This window comes from Salmo trutta, chromosome 2 (genome assembly GCF_901001165.1).
Source record: "Salmo trutta chromosome 2, fSalTru1.1, whole genome shotgun sequence".
Taxonomy (NCBI): Eukaryota; Metazoa; Chordata; class Actinopteri; order Salmoniformes; family Salmonidae; genus Salmo; species Salmo trutta.
The window spans coordinates 56630072-56652816 of record NC_042958.1 but is presented as its reverse complement, the minus strand read 5'-3'; the positions used below and the strand labels follow the sequence as shown (position 1 = coordinate 56652816).

The 22745-nt window shown below is 50.2% G+C and overlaps 1 protein-coding gene across 4 annotated transcripts in view; it reads right to left on the bottom strand.

Annotated features, from left to right (window-relative positions):
- The window catches only part of LOC115158049 (vesicle transport through interaction with t-SNAREs homolog 1A), a 183908-nt gene that overhangs the window by 133174 nt on the left and 27989 nt on the right, over window positions 1-22745 (bottom strand). For 2 of the 4 annotated variants that reach the window (XM_029706534.1, XM_029706553.1), the window contains exons 5-6: window positions 20907-20927; window positions 7494-7578 (exon numbers count right to left, since the gene is read on the bottom strand). In XM_029706534.1, the coding sequence (XP_029562394.1) occupies window positions 7494-7578; window positions 20907-20927 (106 nt within the window). The remainder of the gene's footprint in view (window positions 1-7493; window positions 7579-20906; window positions 20928-22745) is intronic. The other 2 variants (XM_029706543.1, XM_029706561.1) reach the window with 1 other exon arrangement.

Sequence of the window (22745 nt, the reverse complement as noted above, 5' to 3'; positions counted from 1 at the left end):
TACAAATGAAGTTACTCAAAACTATTACAACATATTTTGTGACTAACTAATACATTATATACTTTTGTTCCTTATGAAGTAAAAAATTGACCATCTAGTTTGGCCAGTTAACAGAAGATTTAGATTTATTTTTCTTTGTTTCATTTGCCCAAGAGCTAGATACGATATAATGATGCTAAATGACATTGACAGATATCATTTCAGGTTTTGTATATTTTTATTTTGTCTTCTGTTACCTAATAGCACGAAAACCAGTCAACATGGGCTATAAATGTGTTTTCGACTCGAGAAGAAAACAAGAAAAAAAGTCTTTAATAAAAGACAGATTCTAAAAATATTTCTGGGTATTGCTAAACATAGCTTGTTATGTCATTTACTAAGTGCTTAGCCACAAGGATTTGAAGCGCAAGCATCACTTTGGTGGCTAAACACCAAAAGAACAATGAAATCTGATCTGAAGACAGAGCGGGGAGAAATTAAGAGTGAAAATAGAAAAACTAAGATGGAAAGGGAGGGATGAGTGCGAGCTGGGGACAAGCGTGTGTGCCATGTTCTGGGGCACTCCAGCATCCATGGACTCACAGCAAGGCTCAAAGCCATGCTCTGCTTCAAACGGTAGCCGAGGAGTTTAGGTTCACAAAACATATTTATTTTTTCATCCGATCATTTATCTATTTATTTCTCCGTGTCCTGACACCCCGTGCTCTGACGCTAGAGTTCGATGACGACGCGCTCTCCCTCCCTCCCTCTCGCTTTTAATACCGCTGCAGTTGGAAATCCAAACTGCCTTAAAAACAAATTGACGTACTCTAATATAGTCGTCACCTTATCACAGGGTCCTCGCGCGTCTGCCTTGGTGACAACGGCAGGGATGCTTAAGCTTAGCCCACGATGTCTGCCTACCGCATTGTTGGACGCTTCAATGACTTATCACAAAAAAAGAGAGGGTGGGAGGGAGGGGAAGAAAGGGCTGTCGATTTGAGTCATTGGCACCTTTGATTGACAAGGTCTAATCAGCTTATCTCTGTGCTAATAAAATTGATGGCCTGCAGTGCTGTTCTCTACCTGGCACAGCATGAACTTTGGGCTGCCGAGGGGCCCCCAGGGGTCAGGCCCCGACCCTCTCAGCTTATCTAAACAGGGCTGAAATCAATCCCTAATGGTCTGTTTTCATTTTCCCCCATCGATCTGGGGCCCCATCACCGGGGCCATGAGCTGAGGAGCTATCTTGGCCTCATCGCTGGCCCCTTGAAAACGCAGAGATCTCTTTTGTCTTTTTTGATGATGTTGTTATTTGTTTGACTGCTGAGCTTTAAAGAGGAAGAGAACCAAGATTAGAGCCCTCTGTTAATTCTCAAGTCCAAAAGTGGTTCCTTAACCGTCAGTTTTATTTACAAATGACAAAAAAAATAAAGGTCCACTTAAGCAAAAACCTGATAAAAATGAATTTATATGAATGCTGTAAGTACAGAAATTGTTTACTCAGTGGGAAATTAATATCCAGTGACAACTGTGTGGCATTTGGGACAGCAACTAAGTGAGCTTTTTACAGTATTATAGACACTATGTCCTGGGATTTCCAATAATCTTCTATGTAGAAGAACCCCTTACCTTCTAAGGACTCCTGTGTTGCTTATGAGCGTCACAGCGGTCTAAGGCACTGCATCTCAGTGCTGGAGGTATCACAACAGACACCCTGGTTCGATTCCAGGCTGTATCACAGCCGGCCGTGATTTGGAGTCCCATAGGGCAGCGCACAATTGGCCCAGTGTCGTCCGGGTTTGGCCGGTGTAGGCCATCATTGTAAATAAGAACTTGTTCTTAACTGACATGCCTAAATAAAAAGGTTAAAAAAAATCTATTACAAATATTACAAAAATTGAGCAAAACGTGTGTTTGTGAGTCTCAGCTTTTCATAGAAAGCTTTTAAAAGTTAGTAGCTCAAACCATTCGGACTACATACATTTTTATAAAAAGACCCGGCCCGGGCTCCTTCAAGACCCACCCTTAACTCACAAACACCGCTCCAGCTCAGCCTCCGTTAATAACACAGACAAAAAGTTGGCATCTACGGATGCAGAAGAACTAGACAAATCAAATAGTACAACCCAGAAGTCTGTAGCTCAAACACACTGTTTAAAAAGGGTTAAAACCCCAAACAAACGCGCCAGTGTTACGGTGGGACTGATTGGGTTAAAGGGATAGTATGAGATTTTGGCAATACCGTTTTTCCCCCTTCTACATACCCAAAGTCAGATGTACTGATTCTCTTTGAATGAAGGTCGTTTCAGGAGGGAATGCCAACTAATATTAGCACAATGACTAGAGATCACTCCGGGTTAGTAGAATAAAAATGTAAATTACATTACTTCAAAACTAAAGTGTTCCATCCAACAAATGTACACAGGTGCAGGATATAAAGAATGCTCCCAGGAGCATCTAAAGTTTAAAACAGTCTAACGCTATTCTTCTTTCATTTCTCTTATTATTCTTTCCCAGATTCTTTATTAGGTCAATTATGCACGAGTATGAACATGAAGTGTATAGATATGTATATGTCCTTCAAACAAAGCCAGTATACTGTCTTAATCGCCCCTCAGTAAACACAAGTCTACCCTTTACCTCTCCAACTGATTCTAATCAAGGGGAGACAGCTCGTCAGTACATATTAAATGTTTAATCTGACATGCCATCAATCTCTAAACCTGCCCAATCAGACCCCTCTCACAGCTTCACAAAGTCAAATCAGAATCTGGCACCTCTTTGATTTGGAGTCAGTCTGGCCTCCTCCCATTGAGGGCTTGCAGACACCCCTGATGCAAATGCTGTTAAATTGGCTAACTACATACCCTCCTCCTGTACTTTAACAGGCTAGCCCTCGTGTCTGCATGTTCATACGTGCCTCTTAAGTCAGCGCCCTCCTCTAATGAAGTTCTATACTTAATTTATGAGACAAACAGAGGCTGGTTCTTAAGGGTGCGTGTGATAAATACACCGGCATGTCCACAGAGCCCTATCAATATCCCTCAAAGAGCCTTCAGTGCTCCTGGCAAGCCTGCGCTTTGCTAAATAAGAAAGAAAGAAAGAAAGAAAGAAAGAAAGAAAGAAAGAAAGAAAGAAAGAAAGAAAGAAAGAAAGAAAGAAAGAAAGAAAGAAAGAAAGAAAGAAAGAAAGAAAGAAAGAAAGAAAGAAAGAAAGAAAGAAAGAAAGAAAGAAAGAAAGAAAGAAAGAAAGAAAGAAAGAAAGAAAGAAAGAAAGAAAGAAAGAAAGAAAGAAAGAAAGAAAGAAAGAAAGAAAGAAAGAAAGAAAGAGAGAAAGAAAGAAAGAAAGAAAGAAAGAAAGAAAGAGAGAAAGAAAGAAAGAAAGAAAGAAAGAAAGAAAGAGAGAAAGAAAGAAAGAAAGAAAGGGAGAAAGAGAGAGATAGAGAGAGAGATAGAGAAAGAAAGAGAGATAGATAGAGAAAGAGAGAGAGCGAGAGAAAGAAAGAGAAAGAGAGAGCGAGAGAAAGAAAGAGAAAGAGAGAGCGAGAGAAAGATAGAGAAAGAGAGAGTGAGAGAAAGAAAGAGATAGAGAGAGAAAGTGACAGAAGAAAACTGAGCTAAAATTCTAAAATTATATTCTGTGAAGATTTACCATCTCAAAGAGTGAGAGAGACTTCTTTCCACAGGGCCATGGGGTAAGACAGGGATGCAGCTTAAGCCCCACCACCCTCTTCAACATATATATCAAGAAATTGGCGAGGACACTAGAACAGACTGCAGCACCCGGCCACACCCTACTAGAATCTGAAGTCAAATGTCTACTGATGATCTGTGCTTCTGTCCCCAACCAAGGAGGGCCTACAGCAGCACCTAGATCTTCTGCTCTGATTCTGCCAGACCTGGGCCCTGACAGTAAATCTCAGTAAGACAAAAATAATGGTGTTCCAAAAAAGGTCCAGTTGCCAGGACCACAAATACAAATTTCATCTAGACACTGTTGCCCTAGAGCACACAAAAAAATATACATACCTCGGCCTAAACATCAGCGCCACTGGTAACTTCCACAAAGCTGTGAACGATCTGAGAGACAAGGCAAGAAGGGCCTTCTACGCCATCAAAAGGAACATAAAATTCAAATTCTGGGATCCGCCCACCAAACAATAATTCACAAAATGGGACAAACACAAAAATATCCTCAGTGTACAATGTAAAACACCAAATAATGCAGAATTAGGCCAATTTCCGCTGATTATCAAAATCCAGAAGAAAGACGTTACATTCTACAACCACCTGAAAGGAAGCGATTCCCAAACCTTCCATAACAAAGCCATCACCTACAGAGAGATGAACCTGGAGAAGAGCCACCTAAGCAAGCTGGTCCTGGGGCTCTGTTCAAAAACACAAACAGACCCCACAGAGCAACACAATTAGACCCAACCAAATCATGAGAAAACTAAAAGATAATTCTTTCCTATTTGTCAAGTAATTAACAAAAAATAACAGAGCAAACTAGAATGTTATTTGGCCCTAAACAGAGAGTACACAGTGGCAGAATACCTGACCACTGCGACTGACCCAAACTTAAGGAAAGCTTTGTCTATGTACAGACTCAGTGAGCATAGCCTTGCTTTTGAGAAAGGCTGCCGTAGGCAGACCTGGCTCTCAAGAGAAGACAGGCTATGTGCACACTTCCCACAAAATGAGGTGGAAACTGAGCTGCACTTCCTAACCTCCTGCCAAATCTATGACCATATTAGAGACATTTATTTCCCTCAGATTACACAGACCCAAAGAATTTGAAAACAAACCCAATTTTGATAAACTCCCTTATCTATTGGGTGAAATACCACAGTGTGCCATCACAGCAGCAAGATTTGTGACCTCTTGCCACAAGAAAATGACAACCAGTGAAGAAGAAACACCATTGTAAATACAACCCATATTTATATTTATTTATGTTCCCTTTCGTACTTTAACTATTGGCACATAATATGACATTTGAAATGTCTTTATTCTTCTGGAACTTTTGAGTGTAATGTTAACTATCTTTCCCATGCCAATAAAGCCCTTAAATTGAAAGAGAGAGAGAGAAAGAGAAAAATTATATTCTTTTAAGATTCACCATCTCGAAAAACTGAGAGGACCTCTTCTTCTTTTATAAAGTGACCTCATGGTACTCTGGCTTTTTGTGATTTGTGGTCATTAAGTGGAATGTTATCGATGCCAAGCTGCAGTTGGAGCTCCATCTTTCTCTCTTTCTTTGTTCAGGATTTCTCTCTTTGAAAGAAAAGAGAAACCTTCTTTAAAATATATTTCTTACTCCGAATTGGTCAATTATAGTACCTACTGTATGGGGCATAATTATATATTGTGTGGATTTGGAAGGTAACTTTGAACTACTGTGAAATAGCTTCATTAACTGTTCTTCACTCAGAGTGGTTTTATTAGCCTCTTGAGTAGAGTTCAGATTTCTGGTAACAAAGTCTATTTACAACCAGAGTGAGTTGTTGATTGGACAAACACACTGCGCTAATTATTATTCTTTAACCCTTTGTAGACAATACACCCCTACATTCAACATTTCAAAGCATATCCTATAACAATTTAAATTTCCGTTTTAGTCATTTGGCAGACGCTCTTATCCAGAGCAACTTACAGGAGAAATTCGGGTACAGTGCCTTGCTCAAGGGGACAGAGATTTTTCAATTAGTCGGCTCAGGATTCAAACCAGCGACCTTTCGGTTACTGGCGCAACGCTCTTAACCGATAGGCTACCTGCCACCATATTTTTTAACATATAGAAATATTTATGCTTCAGATTGATTAATAAAAGCCATACTCTTGTTATTATTATCATCATTCTCTTTTAGTTTTAAAGTGAGATAACTGAATGAGCCATTTACTCAGCCAAACAGGTGAATTGAGTGCTTGCCCAATTCTCCCCACTGAAATACAATCAAACACAAAAAGATTTTTAAAAGAATCTTAATTTCTCCACAGTATTTGATCATGTGTTGTGGTGGTGTGATTGTCCACTGATGTAAATATGCAGCACAGGGTGGTGAAGCAGGATTGGTTCACAGCGCGACTGGATGCCGGATGCAGGAAAACTGGACAAAACGGGGTCAGTCGCCCACTTCAATTCACAAACCACTTGGATGGATGATGCTTGTCAATGTTCGGGCTCTCAGTGCATATATTCTTTGTGTGTCTGGGTCCTCGACATACTGGAGCTTTTCTGTTGTTAGTAGTCTGACAGAGTTCCCAACGTGCCTGTTCTGTTGCTACCTAGTTGTGTTCTGAGCGTTGGTCCTCCCTGACCGTTTGTTGTTTGAGGTTGTGCATCTGAGCGGAGGACCGGGGGCGTCAGGGGATTAAATACAATGGGGCAAAAGCTCATACCCCACCAAACCCCAAACACCCCACTGCTGGTGTGGACATTGTTCTCAGTTAGCCGCACACACAGAGCGGATGAGATGGCCACTGGCGACGAGGGGTCAGAGGGCGCGCTGCTAGCCTTTACTGTGGAAAGGACTGGGACCCAGGAGGTAGAGAACGCGGTTAGACCACAGCACATTTCTTTAACACCAACCAACGGGCGTGACAAAACATCAAAACGAGCCATTCGACTGAAAGATATGACTGAATGGAATCAAAATACAGGCTGCCGCAGAGTTCGACACGGTGAAAATAGGAATAGTATAAGTCTTGGAGATCATCGGAGAATCATATGAAACAACATTTTTAAGCAGAGAATGCAGATTGTATTTATGAATTTGTGAGTTGTACTTACTGAACATCAAAAAGGCAGTGGTCTGTGCACCCCTTTCTCAAATTGAATTATTAACTCTGTCGATGTCACACACACATGCCAACCCTCCATTACAGTGTAAATTAAGAAACTTTTCAAAACTACAGCAGAAGCCACAGAAAGCCAGTTAAAACTTCAAGAATGAGCTTTGATATCTCTCGAAGGAATACACTGTGACTCAATAATGTCAGAAAAAAAAGATATTTGGTTTCAAATCCAAATGAGTCTCATTTTCCTATATATAAAAGATAAAAACAAACCTTGATAGTGAGGATAAAAGCAGATTTTCTGTTCTAGATGGGCGATTTATTTAGTGATGTTTATTGTGTTTTGATTGGTTCTCTGAATGAAGTACTAGTGGTGGAAACTCTGATGTTGTTTATTTTCAGTAGAGCTATAAAAACACACCTCTCACTCACAGCTAGACAGATGCATGGGAGAAGAGCGTGTGCTTTTCCGGGAGCCGAACAAGGAGCAGCGTAGCCCGCTCTGTCGCCCGTACACCTCTTTCTCCCTCGCTCACCTTTGATGATGTACTCCTGAAAATGTCACCAGTCGTCAAGGCGGCTGTTTAAAAAAAAAGTTGTTTTCTTTCTCTTCACCCCGCATAAGAGCGAGACAATTTGCTGTCGCTCAATCACACACCCCACCCCCACCTCTAATTTCATAATGCCCCCCTCCCAACCAAACAGAACACATACCGGTTTCCACTGCTATCTGGTAGCCTGCGTCCAGCCTCCGAGATGACCTTTCCAGCTTCTCTGTGTTGTCCAACAGATGTGCTCTCTAAAACAAATGGGAGAAAAACAAGACAGAAAAAGAATGATTGAGAGGGCTGGGAAGCGTTTCGGAGAAACATCTCGACACGGTCACAAAACACTACGACCACAACAGCAATAGCACTGACCAGAGCCAATAATGGTCATGAACAACCACGTGTGGACGGTGAAATATTGGCAACATGCATGTCGAGCTTGGGTATATGGCATAGTTGTTACTGTTGAAATGTTTTCAAAATGGACAATAAAGTATCTATTCTTATTCAATATTAAAATGAGATGCACCAGAAGGTTCTTCTATTTTTATAATTGAGATGTTCCCCACCTCATCTCGTTCAGTCTTCTGCAACTCATTACTTCACATTTAGCGTGGAGGGCAAAGTTGAGGGAGGGAGGAAGAGCTAATTGAGATGTAATACATTATCATTTGCAGCTTTCAAGAAGAAAAAAAAACCTGTCAAGGTGATGGCTCTGGAATTAAGGAGAAAACCCTCATTAAAGTGGAAATCAAACGCATTTACTCTCCTAATGTATTTGGTTATGGAACATAAGACATGCTTTCTAGAAAGTTCCACTGGTGTGGCACATGGCTGGTGAGACAGTTTAACGCCTCAGAGGACACCATATGACCATATCCTGCCAATTCATTTGGAAGTGTATTACATAAAACGTTAGCATTAGCCTATAATATAACTTGTGAATCAACATAAAGCACAAAAACAAATAGCAAAACACTCAAAGAAACACTAGCATGTACTACGCAATCCTATAAACACTGAGCAGTGACATATTTACACCATAAACAAATGGGCACTGATATACACTGAGAACAATGGGATACAACACAGCTTACAGAATAGTCACACCTGTGCAATCAGCACATGTACACTAGATCTTTCCCCAGTCAGTACAGGCCATTCACTAGAATAGACAATCCTAGTATAGACTATCGGAAACCCGTACAACCATGAATTCCAGTGACAGAATACATCTCACAACAGCATTTCAAGCCTTGCACGCAGAGTGCATTGCGTGTTGACTTATTCATAGGTATCGACGAATGACAAGGTTGCCCATTGAAAGGATGTACTGTATACTAGTTCCAAAGGGCTACCGAGGTACTTTGTGTTTCATAGTGAGCAATTTGATCATTTTTCATTTCCATGTTCTGTGTATCTAGCTAGATACTAGTAGGAGTTGTTATAGGCCAACACATTTGGCATCAAGAATATCTGTGAATTCCATGGGCGATATCCATAGCAAGCCGCTCTTCTTCTGAAAGAAATCAAAATGGTTGTTCTTCCATTCACTGCTGGCGATTCTTTCTAAGCCAAGACCAGGTCCGATCTTGCTGCATCTTGTGATTCAGAAATTAAAGGGACAGTTCACCCAACTTACCAAATCACAGATTGGTTTCCTTAACATGTAAACAGTCAATGGACAAGGCATGACAGTAAGCCGTGCTGTGTTTCCAAATGCTAACGTTTTAGCACTTGTGGCACCAAGTCAAAAGGCCCAATATCAGCATTTCTATCATCATGTTAAAATAATCTGTAAGTGACTGTTCAGCTTCACAATCAATTTGAGACAATTTCAAAATCTGTGGGAATGACGCGTGAAAAATGTGAATATCGGTCCATTGACATGAATGGGATTTGTGCCACAAATTCTAAAACGTTAGCATTTGGAAACAGTGGCAGGAAAACGTAACACGGCTTGCTGTCATGCCTTGTCCATAGACTGTTTACATGTTAAGGAAACCAATATGTGATTTGGTAAGTTGGGTGAACTGTCCCTTTAAAATGTGACATCTTTGTCACAACAACACATTCAACACCGTCGTACTATTACATTATAAAACAGCCCTTACAATCTCATGCAGATAAAGTTACGAGACAAAAAAATCAGTCAAGGGTGGTACCACCTTTGACTAGTAACCTGAACTCAAGAACGCGTCTTCACCTACATAAAAGGCTATTCGTCTTTCAGTAGTCAAACCTTCCCTGAACCTACAACTGTGACGTTTTAAACCAACACCAGGTGTGTTACACAAGCCCAACAAGTCTACCGTAGAAGTACCATAGATCCACCACTCAGGTAACTCTCTCTGTGAAAGGGGTTTACATTCGTTTAGAAAGGGAGGGGAGGGGAGCGCTGGAATCTCTAGCTAAGCTATCAAAACACGGAAGGAAATAAAATAGAACAAATAAGATGGCATCCCACTTTACAAAGTTTGACAAATCAGAGTGAGGGGAACACAAGAAAAACTGCCTCTGAACTTTCTTTTGTTTTCTCCACCAATCTCCTCGCTGGTGGACAGATGCCATTTAAATTGACAGAAATACTTTTCAATAGTTAAAGGGAGGGAGGGGACAGAGAGTCGGGGGGTGATGTAGGGAGAGAGGGAGAAAGAGGTGGTGGGTGGCTGGGTGTGCAGTGTGACGGTGGTGTGCCTGTGCACGCCGCGTGGGGAGAGAGAAGGAAGCCAGCTCGGCTTAATGAGCCCCTATGGATCAGCGGAGATGGAGGGGACGTATTGACATGCAACGCTTAAGCTAATACACCTAGACCCTGGCTGTGTGCCTCGGAGCACAAGGCAGCCGGGGATACTGACAGAGTAGCTCGCTCCCCCGTTCTTCAAACAGCTCAAGTGATTAGTACGTTATCATTACCATTCCAAACGTGATTTTCCTATTCCCTCTCGGCAAAGGTGACACATCTCCCCGAGACGGCCAGCAGACGAGCTGCGCTGAAAAGCCACTTCAAAGCTTTTCTCCCTCTCCTCTCCCTCCATCCCTATCTCTCTCCCTCCTTCCCTCTCTCCCTCCTAACTATCCCCCTCTCTCTCGCCATCCTCCCTCCCTCAGGCCATCCTCCCTATCCATCTCTCTCTCTCTCTCTCTCTCTCTCGACCCCCTCCCTCCCTCTCTCTCTCTAGACTCCCTCCCTCGCTCTCTCTCTCTCTCTCCAACCTCCCTCCCTCCCTCTCTCTAGACTCCCTCCCTCCCCCTCTCTCTCCAACCTCCCTCCCTCTCTCTCATCTACAGCCTCCCTCCCTCTCTCTCATCTACAGCCTCCCTCCCTCTCTCTCATCTACAGCCTCCCTCCCTCTCATCTACAGCCTCCCTCCCTCCCTCCCTCTCTCTCTCGACCCCCTCCCTCCCTCTCTCTCTAGACTCCCTCCCTCGCTCTCTCTCTCTCTCTCTCTCCAACCTCCCTCCCTCCCTCTCTCTCTCTAGACTCCCTCCCTCCATCTCTCTCTCCAACCTCCCTCCCTCTCTCATCTACAGCCTCCCTCCCTCTCATCTACAGCCTCCCTCCCTCCCTCCCTCTCCAGCCTCCCTCCCTCTCTCTCTCGACCCCCTCCCTCCCTCTCTCTCTCGACCCCCTCCCTCCCTCTCTCTCTAGACTCCCTCCCTCGCTCTCTCTCTCTCTCTCCAACCTCCCTCCCTCCCTCTCTCTAGACTCCCTCCCTCCCTCTCTCTCTCCAACCTCCCTCCCTCTCTCTCATCTACAGCCTCCCTCCCTCTCATCTACAGCCTCCCTCCCTCCCTCCCTCTCTCTCCAGCCTCCCTCCCTCTCTCTCTCGACCCCCTCCCTCCCTCTCTCTCTCGACCCCCTCCCTCCCTCTCTCTCTAGACTCCCTCCCTCGCTCTCTCTCTCTCTCTCCAACCTCCCTCCCTCCCTCTCTCTAGACTCCCTCCCTCCCTCTCTCTCTCCAACCTCCCTCCCTCTCTCTCATCTACAGCCTCCCTCCCTCTCATCTACAGCCTCCCTCCCTCTCATCTACAGCCTCCCTCCCTCCCTCCCTCCCTCTCTCTCTAGCCTCTCTCTCTCTCCAGCCTCCCTCCCTCCCTCTCTCCAGCCTCCCTCCCTACCTCTCTCTCCAGCCTCCCTCCCCAGCCTCCCTCCCTCTCTCCCCAGCCTCCCTCCCTTGATCCAACCTCCCTCTCCAGCTTCTCTCTCTCTTCCCAGCCTCCCTCTGTCTCTCCAGTCTCTCTCTCTCTCTCTCTCTCTCTCTCTCTCTCGTCAACCTCCTTCCCTACCTCCCTCCAGCAAGCCAGCCTCTCTCCAGCTTCCCTCCCTCCCACTCTCTAGCCTCCCTCTCTCTCGCCACTCTCTCTCCAGCCAGCCACCCTCTCTCCAGCCAGCCTCCCTCCCTCCCTCTCCAGCCAGTCTCCCTCCCTCCCTCTCCAGCCAGCCAGCCTCCCTCCCTCCCTCCCTCTCCAGCCACCTCCCTCCCTCCCTCCCTCTCCAGCCAGCCAGCCAGCCTCCCTCCCCCCCCCAGCCTTTCTCTCTCCCCAGCCTCCCTCCCTCTTTCTAGCCACCCTCCCTCACTCTCCAGCCACCTCCCTCCCTCCCTCTCCAGCCAGCCAGCCAGCCAGCCAGCCAGCCTCCCTCCCCCCCCCCAGCCTTTCTCTCTCCCCAGCCTCCCTCCCTCTTTCTAGCCACCCTCCCTCACTCTCCAGCCACCTCCCTCCCTCCCTCTCCAGCCAGCCAGCCAGCCAGCCTCCCTCCCTCCCTCCCCAGCCTCTCTCCCCAGCCTCCCTCTTTCTAGCCACCCTCCCCTCCCGCTCTCCAACCAGTCTCGCTCCCTCCCTCTCTCCAGCCAGCCTCCCTCTTTCTAGCCACCCTCCCTCCCGCTCTCCAGCCAGTCTCGCTCCCTCCCTCTCTCCAGCCAGCCTGCCTCTTTCTAGCCACCCTCCCTCCCGCTCTCCAGCCACCCTCCCTCCCGCTCTCCAGCCAGCCTCCCTCCCTCCCTCCCTCTCCAGCCAGCCTCCCTCCCTCCCTCTCCAGCCAGCCTCCCTCCCTCTCCAGCCAGCCTCCCTCCCTCCCTCTCCAGCCAGCCTCCCTCCCTCCCTCTCTCCAGCCAGCCAGCCAGCCAGCCTCCCTCCCTCTCTCTCTCCCCAGCCCCTCTCCCCAGCCTCCCTCCCTCTTTCTAGCCACCCTCCCTCCCGCTCTCCAGCCACCCTCCCTCCCGCTCTCCAGCCAGCCTCCCTCCCTCCCTCTCTCCAGCCAGCCAGCCTCCCTCCCTCTCCAGCCAGCCTCCCTCCCTCCCTCCCTCTCCAGCCAGCCTCCCTCCCTCTCCAGCCAGCCAGCCTCCCTCCTTCCCTCTCTCCAGCCAGCCAGCCTCCCTCCCTCTTTCTAGCCACCCTCCCTCCCTCTCTCCAGCCAGCCAGCCTCCCTCCCTCCCTCTCCAGCCAGCCTCCCTCCCTCCCTCTCTCTCTCCAGCCAGCCAGTCTCCCTCCTTCCCTCTCTCCAGCCAGCCAGCCAGCCTCCCTCTTTCTAGCCACCCTCCCTCCCGCTCTCCAGCCAGCCAGCCTCCCTCCTTCCCTCTCTTCAGCCAGCCAGCCAGCCAGCCTCCCTCTTTCTAGCCACCCTCCCTCCCTCCCTCTCTCCAGCCACCCTCCCTCCCTCTCTCCAGCCAGCCAGCCTCCCTCCCTCTCCAGCCAGCCTCCCTCCCTCTCCAGCCAGCCTCACTCCCTCTCCAGCCAGCCAGCCTCCCTCCTTCCCTCTCTCCAGCCAGCCAGCCTCCCTCCCTCTTTCTAGCCACCCTCCCTCACTCCCTCTCTCCAGCCAGCCAGCCTCCCTCCCTCCCTCTCCAGCCAGCCTCCCTCCCTCTCTCCAGCCAGCCAGCCTCCCTCCTTCCCTCTCTCCAGCCAGCCAGCCAGCCTCCCTCTTTCTAGCCACCCTCCCTCCCGCTCTCCAGCCACCCTCCCTCCCTCCTTCCCTCTCTCCAGCCAGCCAGCCAGCCTCCCTCTTTCTAGCCACCCTCCCTCCCTCCCTCCCTCTCTCCAGCCACCCTCCCTCCCTCTCTCCAGCCACCCTCCCTCCCTCTCTCCAGCCAGCCAGCCTCCCTCCCTCTCCAGCCAGCCTCCCTCCCTCCCTCCCTCTCCAGCCAGCCAGCCTCCCTCCTTCCCTCTCTCCAGCCAGCCAGCCAGCCTCCCTCTTTCTAGCCACCCTCCCTCCCTCCCTCTCTCCAGCCAGCCAGCCTCCCTCCCTCCCTCTCCAGCCTCCCTCCTTCCCTCTCTCCAGCCAGCCAGCCAGCCTCCCTCTTTCTAGCCACCCTCCCTCCCGCTCTCCAGCCACCCTCCCTCCCTCCTTCCCTCTCTCCAGCCAGCCAGCCAGCCAGCCTCCCTCTTTCTAGCCACCCTCCCTCCCTCTCTCCAGCCACCCTCCCTCCCTCTCTCCAGCCACCCTCCCTCCCTCTCTCCAGCCAGCCAGCCTCCCTCCCTCTCCAGCCAGCCTCCCTCCCTCCCTCCCTCTCCAGCCAGCCAGCCTCCCTCCTTCCCTCTCTCCAGCCAGCCAGCCAGCCTCCCTCTTTCTAGCCACCCTCCCTCCCTCCCTCTCCAGCCAGCCTCCCTCCCTCCCTCTCTCTCTCCACACAGCCAGTCTCCCTCCTTCCCTCTCTCCAGCCAGCCAGCCAGCCTCCCTCTTTCTAGCCACCCTCCCTCCCGCTCTCCAGCCAGCCAGCCTCCCTCCTTCCCTCTCTTCAGCCAGCCAGCCAGCCAGCCTCCCTCTTTCTAGCCACCCTCCCTCCCTCCCTCTCTCCAGCCACCCTCCCTCCCTCTCTCCAGCCAGCCAGCCTCCCTCCCTCTCCAGCCAGCCTCCCTCCCTCTCCAGCCAGCCTCACTCCCTCTCCAGCCAGCCAGCCTCCCTCCTTCCCTCTCTCCAGCCAGCCAGCCTCCCTCCCTCTTTCTAGCCACCCTCCCTCACTCCCTCTCTCCAGCCAGCCAGCCTCCCTCCCTCCCTCTCCAGCCAGCCTCCCTCCCTCTCTCCAGCCAGCCAGCCTCCCTCCTTCCCTCTCTCCAGCCAGCCAGCCAGCCTCCCTCTTTCTAGCCACCCTCCCTCCCGCTCTCCAGCCACCCTCCCTCCCTCCTTCCCTCTCTCCAGCCAGCCAGCCAGCCAGCCTCCCTCTTTCTAGCCACCCTCCCTCCCTCCCTCCCTCTCTCCCTCTCTCCAGCCACCCTCCCTCCCTCTCTCCAGCCACCCTCCCTCCCTCTCTCCAGCCAGCCAGCCTCCCTCCCTCTCCAGCCAGCCTCCCTCCCTCCCTCCCTCTCCAGCCAGCCAGCCTCCCTCCTTCCCTCTCTCCAGCCAGCCAGCCAGCCTCCCTCCCTCTCCAGCCAGCCTCCCTCCCTCCCTCTCTCTCTCTCCAGCCTCCCTCCCTCTCTCTCTCTCCAGCCTCCCTCCCTCTCTCTCTCTCCAGCCTCCCTCCCTCTCTCCAGCCTCCCTCCCTCTCTCTCTCTCCAGCCTCCCTCCCTCTCTAGCCTCCCTCCCTCTCTCTCTCTCCAGCCTCCCTCCCTCTCTCCAGCCTCCCTCCATCCCTAGCCAGCCAGCCAGCCTCCCTCCCTCCCTCCCTCTCCAGCCAGCCAGCAAGCCTCCCTCCCTCTCTCTCTCTCTCTCTCTCTCCAGCCAGCCTCTCTCCCTCTCTCTCTAGCCAGCCAGCCAGCCTCCCTCCTTCCCTCTCCAGCTAGCCTTCACCCCTCCCTCTCCAGCCAGCCTCCCTCCCACCTCCCTCTCCAGCCAGCCAGCCTCCCTCCCCCCACAGCTAGCCTCCCTCTCCCCCCCCCCCTCTCCAGCCAGCCTCCCTCCCTCTCCAGCCAGCCTCCCTCTCCAGCCAGCCTCCCTCCACCCTCCCCAGCCAGCCTCCCTTCCCTCTCCAGCCAGCCAGCCAGCCAGCCTCCCTCCCTCTCCAGCCTCCCTCCCTCTCTCTCTCTCCAGCCTCCCTCCCTCTCTCTCTCCAGCCTCCCTCCCTCCCTCTCTCTCCAGCCTCCCTCCCTCCCTCTCTCTCTCTCTCCAGCCTCCCTCCCTCTCTCTCTCTCTCTCCAGCCTCCCTCCCTCTCTCTCTCTCCAGCCTCCCTCCCTCTCTCTCTCTCCAGCCTCCCTCCCTCTCTCTCTCTCCAGCCTCCCTCCCTCTCTCTCTCTCTCTCTCTCCAGCCTCCCTCCCTCTCTCCAGCCTCCCTCCATCCCTCTCTTGCCAGCCTCCCTCCCTCTCCCTCTCCAGCCAGCTAGTCAGCCAGCCTCCCTCCCTCCCCAGCCAGCCAGCCAGCCTCTCTCCCTCTCTCTCCAGCCACCCTCCCTCCCTCTCTCCAGCCACCCTCCCTCCCTCTAGCCAGCCTCCCTCTCTCCAGCCAGCCAGCCAGCCCCCCTCCCTCCCTCTCCAGCCAGCCTCCCTCTCTCTCTCCAGCCAGCCTCCCTCCCTCCCTGCCTCCCTCTCTCCCTCTTTCTAGCCGCTCTCCAGCCAGCCTCCCTCCCTCCCTCCCTCTCTCCAGCCAGCCTCCCTCCCTCCCTCTCCAGCCAGCCTCCCTCCCTAGCCAGCCTTCACCCCTCCCTCTCCAGCCAGCCTCCCTCCCCCCTCCCCAGCCAGCCTCCCTCCCCCCTCCCTCTCCAGCCAGCCTCCCTCCCTCCAGCCTCCCTCCATCCCTCTCTTGCCAGCCTCCCTCCCTCTCCCTCTCCAGCCAGCTAGTCAGCCAGCCTCCCTCCCTCCCCAGCCAGCCAGCCAGCCTCTCTCCCTCTCTCTCCAGCCACCCTCCCTCCCTCTCTCCAGCCACCCTCCCTCCCTCTAGCCAGCCTCCCTCTCTCCAGCCAGCCAGCCAGCCCCCCTCCCTCCCTCTCCAGCCAGCCTCCCTCTCTCTCTCCAGCCAGCCTCCCTCCCTCCCTGCCTCCCTCTCTCCCTCTTTCTAGCCGCTCTCCAGCCAGCCTCCCTCCCTCCCTCCCTCTCTCCAGCCAGCCTCCCTCCCTCCCTCTCCAGCCAGCCTCCCTCCCTAGCCAGCCTTCACCCCTCCCTCTCCAGCCAGCCTCCCTCCCCCCTCCCCAGCCAGCCTCCCTCCCCCCTCCCTCTCCAGCCAGCCTCCCTCCCCAGCCTGCCTCCCTCCCTCCCTCCCTCCCTCGCCAGCCAGCCACCCTCCCTCCCTCCCTCTCTAGCCAGCCTCCCTCCCTCTCCAGCCAGCCTCCCTCCCTCTCCAGCCAGCCTCCCTCCCTCTCCAGCCAGCCAGCCAGCCAGCCTCCCTCCCTCCCTCCCTTTCTAGCCAGCCAGCCAGCCTCCCTCCCTCCCTCCCTCTCCAGCCAGCCAGCAAGCCTCCCTCTCCAGCCAGTCTCTCTCCCTCTCTCTCCAGCCAGCCAGCCAGCCAGCCAGCCAGCCAGCCAGCCTCCCTCCCTCTCTCTCTCTCTCTCCAGCCAGCCTCCCTCCCTCCCTCCCTCTCCAGCCAGCCAGCCAGCCTGCCTCTCTCCCTCCCTCCCTCCCTCCCTCTCCAGCCAGCCTCCCACCCTCTCTCCCTCCCTCTCCAGCCAGCCACCCTCCCTCCCTCCCTCTCCAGCCAGCCAGCCAGCCTCCCTCCCTCTCCAGCCATCCTCCCTCCCTCTCCAGCCAGCCAGCCAGCCAGCCAGACTCCCTCCATCCCTCCCTCTCCAGCCAGCCTCACTCCTTCTCCAGCCAGCCTCGCTCCCTCTCTCCCTCTCCAGCCAGCCAGCCAGCCAGCCACCCTCCCTCCCTCCCTCCAGCCAGCCTCCCTCCCTCCCTCCCTCTCCAGCCAGCCTCCCTCCCTTTCTAGCCAGCCAGCCAGCCTCCCTCCCTCCCTCCCTCTCCAGCCAGCCAGCAAGCCTCCCTCCCTCTCTCTCTCTCTCTAGCCAGCCTCTCTCCCTCTCTCTCTAGCCAGCCAGCCAGCCTCCCTCCCTCCCTCTCCAGCTAGCCAGCCAGCCTCCCTCCCTCTCCAGCCAGCCAACCTCCCTCCCTCTCCAGCCAGCCAGCCTCCCTCTCCAGCCAGCCAACCAGCCTCTCTCCCTCCCTCCCTCTCCAGCCACCCACCCTCTCTCCCTCCCTCTCCAGCCAGCCAGCCTCCCTCTCTCTCCAGCCAGCCTCCCTCCCTCTCCAGCCAGCCAGCCAGCCAGCCAGCCAGCCAGCCAGCCTCCCTCCCTCCCTCTCCAGCCATCCTCCCTCCCTCTCCAGCCAGCCAGCCAGCCAGACTCCCTCCATCCCTCCCTCTCCAGCCAGCCTCTCTCCCTCTCTCTCTAGCCAGCCAGCCAGCCTCCCTCCCTCCCTCTCCAGCTAGCCAGCCAGCCTCCCTCCCTCTCCAGCCAGCCAACCTCCCTCCCTCTCCAGCCAGCCAGCCTCCCTCCCTCCCTCTCCAGCCAGCCAGCCTCCCTCCCTCTCCAGCCAGCCAACCAGCCTCTCTCCCTCCCTCCCTCTCCAGCCACCCACCCTCTCTCCCTCCCTCTCCAGCCAGCCAGCCTCCCTCTCTCCCCAGCCATCCTCCCTCCCTCTCCAGCCAGCCAGCCAGCCAGACTCCCTCCATCCCTCCCTCTCCAGCCAGCCTCCCTCCCTCTCCAGCCAGCCTCGCTCCCTCTCCAGCCAGCCTCGCTCCCTCTCTCCCTCTCCAGCCAGCCAGCCAGCCTCCCTCCCTCCCTCTCCAGCCTCCCTCTCTCCAGTCTCCCTCTCTCCCTCTTTAGCCTCCCTCTCTCCCTCTTTAGCCTCCTTCTCTCCAGCCTCCCTCCCTCTCTCCAGCCTCCCTCCCTCCCTCCCTCTCTCCAGCCTCCCTCCCTCCCTCTCTCCAGCCTCCCTCCCTCCAGCCTCCCTCCCTCCCTCCCTCTCTCTCTCTCTCTCTCTCCAGCCTCCCTCCCTCCCTCCCTCTCTCCAGCCTCCATGCAGAACTACACCCTTTAGAAACCAATGGTGCATTCCCCTAAGCCACCCAGTCAGTGTGAGCATCTTTCCCGCTAACCATTTAAATAACAGGAAGTTGCTGGCCACTCCCGGTGAGCTACAATTGTGTGACTGTGTAGAGCACGGAGGTCACACACACACACACACACACACACGACTAGAAGTGGCGTTGGATAAAAGCATCTGCTAAATGGCATATATCAAGCCTTGACCCCTGTGGCTATGACAGAGGAGCCGAGTCACCAAAATATCATGAGAATAAACACACAAACACACCTATAATAATACCTGCCATACACCTAGAGAAAATTATAATGGCCTGTTATCTAAATGAATGTTGTTCTTCGCATACCGCTAAACAATTTAAAAACAATAAATATTGTGCGTCCACGAGTGCATTGGTGCGCACCCCTTCCCCATTTCCACGTATGCCTTTTTATCTGACACCTACATTTGCAACGAAGACCTTGTTTGGAACTACACAAATTAGATATTTTATTGTGGGGGGGGGGGGGTTCTTAGGCAGCAGCAGAACAATGCATCTGCAGCGCAAAAATCTTCTCTTCCTTCCCTTTTTCTGCTGCCTTTTTTCAATATCAAACAACGACGGTTACCATCACCATTTTCAAAAGTTCTGATGCTTCCTTATTACTTCAATAAGGGGGGGGGGGGGGTCAAAGTGAATAATGATGACAGCTGTGATTCAGACGGACTGTGTGATCGTCTCCGCGGTTTTGTTTGGGACTTGTAAGATGAGGAATTAGAAGTGTCAAACAGCTGTGAATATGGGTGCTAAATATTTAAACATGTTTTCCAGCTGAGGAAAAAGTAGCGTTTTTAAAAAGGGGGGCTTAAGTGTGAATAAGCTGTGCCAGCCTTTGATTCAAATGCAGGAAGAATGAGAAGAAAAGGGAGCAGATAAGAATTTTTGATATGGTGAAGAGGGCGGGAATCAAACCCAATTAAATAGTGGTGCCTTCCGCAGGGGAAGACAGGCGAGGCAACGAAAGGTTTCACCTGACCCGAGGCATGCAGTGTGGCAAGGTGGAGGAAAGAGGACAATGAGAAGTCTGGAGAGAACAGCATTCTAAATTATGAATGGAGGGTGGCTTCCATAGGAATAGTATCGCTCAGCTCCAGGAAACACAACAAAAACATTCACTAACGCTAAGAACCCTGCATATACACATTCACAGACGACCTTACAAAACACAAGCGCACATCCACACACAGAGATGAAAAGTGAGTCTCACGTTGCCTAAAGAGATGCTCCAAACAGATTTGCTCAAGCATGGCCGATTCATCTTTAAATGTATATTTGTGTTTGTCTAAAGTGCCTCTAAATAACTTAGTGCCTCCAAAGTTACATTGGATATATCAACAGATATTCCTGTTGACAATTGTGTCCTGTTACTCATTCTGAACTGCGATTGAAGGAGGGGAACCTGGTCAGTTAACGGAATGAGGAGTGATGAGGATTTTACTCCAGCAGGTTCATGCAGAGCAATATCGCTAATAAACCAAGACCAGAAGGAACTGCCACCATTTGCTGTCTGTTTGAATCCAGGCCACAATTGAAGTCCAAATCAGGTTACATTACATCTCATGTCAGCACGTGGTTTTTCCACCAGCTCTCAGCCAGCCCATGGCCACCAGCCATGCTCCCTCCCAGCCCGCGTTTACATGTGTTCAGACCAGAAGAGACAATCCAAGCCTCTCTCTCCTGTCGGTCTCGGAATATAAAAACCAAGCATTGTTCCTATTCAACAGTATTCTATGGGGAAAAGTGTAGCATGGCGGCGGTGAAACGGTGGGGGGGGGGGGGTCGCACCAAGATAGCGGCGGGCTGATGGTGCTAGATTGCTGTGCGAGGATAGCAGATAGGAGATCCCCCCTATGACGACATTACATAAAGATTCCTCAGGCAACATTTGACACAAAGCCATATCACAAACGCAACAAAGACATGTACTGTACAAGCCAATAGAAACACAAAAGCTGGAGAAAAGAAACCTGAGCCAAGATTATTTTCAGCCTTCAAAGACATTTCGAAGTGTCGTTAGATGAAATATTGCTACAGTATATGAACGTCGCTTTCCTTTGATCAAGTGATAGAAATTGAAGAGAGAACCAATCCAGAATGTATTCATCGATTACGTTGAAATATTCCCTGTATAAAAAAGGTACGTACTTAATATCAGAATTATACTGATAACCGATCACTCCATCTTTTTTTACGACAACAAATACAAAACTACAACAACTATAGCATTACTACTACATCCTGACTACACAAGGCTTACAGTAAAAGTGCAATACAAGGGAAAATGCAGAATCCACTAATTCCGCATGATATTGAGCAGCCATGATTGGTGAGCATAAAGATGTTGATAGTTATCTGGTGAAATAGTGGACGGGCTTTCTGGGGTTTAAACCTTCAGCACTGTCCTTTATCCCTGCCTTTTTATCCATTTGTGTTTTGTAAAGAGTGTACTATCAGAAATAATACCTTTTCAGGTTTGTACAGAAAATATATTTCATTGAATTTATCCCCATAGAGGCTCATAAGAACCTCAGAAATAGCCTTGGCCTTTAGGCCGCAGCGATGAGGGCATAAAGATATTCAGGTGGAAAGGAATCAACAAAAAAAACAGGATAGCCATAGAGGAACTTACCTCTTCACGTAACTTGATCAACTGCCACGTGAAAGCAGAGAGAGAGAGAGAGAGAGAGAAATAAAGGGAGGGAGGGAAAGATAAAAAGGAAAGACATGGCAGGAAGCAGATCATGCGGCTGGGTAAAGAATTAACCTTGACGATTTATCGGTTTGCATGTTTAGCGTTTAGAAATCACAGACAAGCACATTAAACGAAGCTAAACACGAGACTCACGCAGACTTTTTGGAACAAACAAAGATCAAGTTCTCTCGCTGTCACATGAGACAACGAGAGGGAATGGATTGCTCGACTCGCACCGTCTAAACTAGCATCATCGAGGAAGTCGCATCACAAGACTTATGGCAAAAACATTCTAGATCCCTGTACAGTAGGAAAACACAGTTTGAGTACAGTGTGCATAGAAGTTGAAATGAGGGAATATATATCTATATATCTATATATGTCTATGCAGGATCCCAGGGAAATAACAAAAAAAAATATTGAGATATGCCTTTTTTTATTGTAGAAATGTAGAACCATTCCATTGCTGGCAATGTGTCCATCAATGGTGACATAATGTCAATATTTCATGTACCTCAATACAGACGCCTGCTGTGAGGATTATGTATGGATACCCGTGTGAGGACGCCTGTGTTATACATATACTGTACATACATAACGGTGGAGCTTATTATCAGCACAACCGTTACCGGGGTCATGAAAAATCTATCTTAGCATTAGTTATTCATTTTTGATGAAAGAGAATGTCAAATAGAAATAGGTAAATAGAAGATATTCCCATAAGCTACTGTTGTTACTTTCTATATGTAAGAGAGAGAGAGACATTGGAGGACAGCAACAATTCATTAGAGTTTTATCACAACTAAAAAGGACGCTTTCCACGACCTGCTCTTCATGTCGGGGAACGTCATGGAGAGGGGGCTTATGATGTGAACGCAACATGATTTAGTAGAGGAGGGGAAGGACAAGTTTCTTCATTTGTTAGCCGTTGCAGGTGATTTTTTTAATCTCAATTTCTTGGGTGAGATTAAAGGTTAGCAGATCTGAAGGGAGGCTCAGGGATACATGACTTTCCTCTCATCTCACTTTGTATGTGGTGGTCATTTTGAATGTTGCTAGTTTGAAATAATTTGCTATGATATCACAAAAGAGGTAGGAGGACTTGGATCAGAAATGATGAACTTGACTGTTGAGAAGAAAGAAAAAGCCTTGGTGGTAGGATTGATGTTAAACTATTGGTTGTTGTGGCCACAGTCGTCAGGAATAACAGGCTAGGCTCCTCTGAAAGGCACTCACACCAAAGAGTTAACAAGGAAGCAGCCACCCAGTCGGCAAACACTGATGAGAAATTTAAGAACAATTACATCAGTGTAACGTTAATGTAACGTTATACTCTGACGGACGACTATTAGCATTTGAGAGAGTGAGAAAATAAAACTGCCGTATCTGGAGAGGTACCATCAATATTATTGTCACTGTTCAGTAAAAAAAAATATATTCTATAATATGGTTATTTGTAGACAACTAACCTTAAAAATAGTGAATTTATTTAAATATACAAAATAAATATTATGCTTCGAATTAGGGTGGTAAAAATGTTAACATGTCTGATTGATGTTTAGAAACGTATATACTTTCAGTAAGCTTTCCCGATTTAATTATAAAAAAGATTTCCAATTACAAATACGTAATTTATATATATATATATATATATATTCATAAAATACCGTAATTCTGAGTTTAAAAATGTTAAATACCATGGAAGGGCAAATCTGAAGAACATTTCAAAAAAGGTCTGAGAAATCATGTGGAACAGCACCACTATCAAGCGATAAA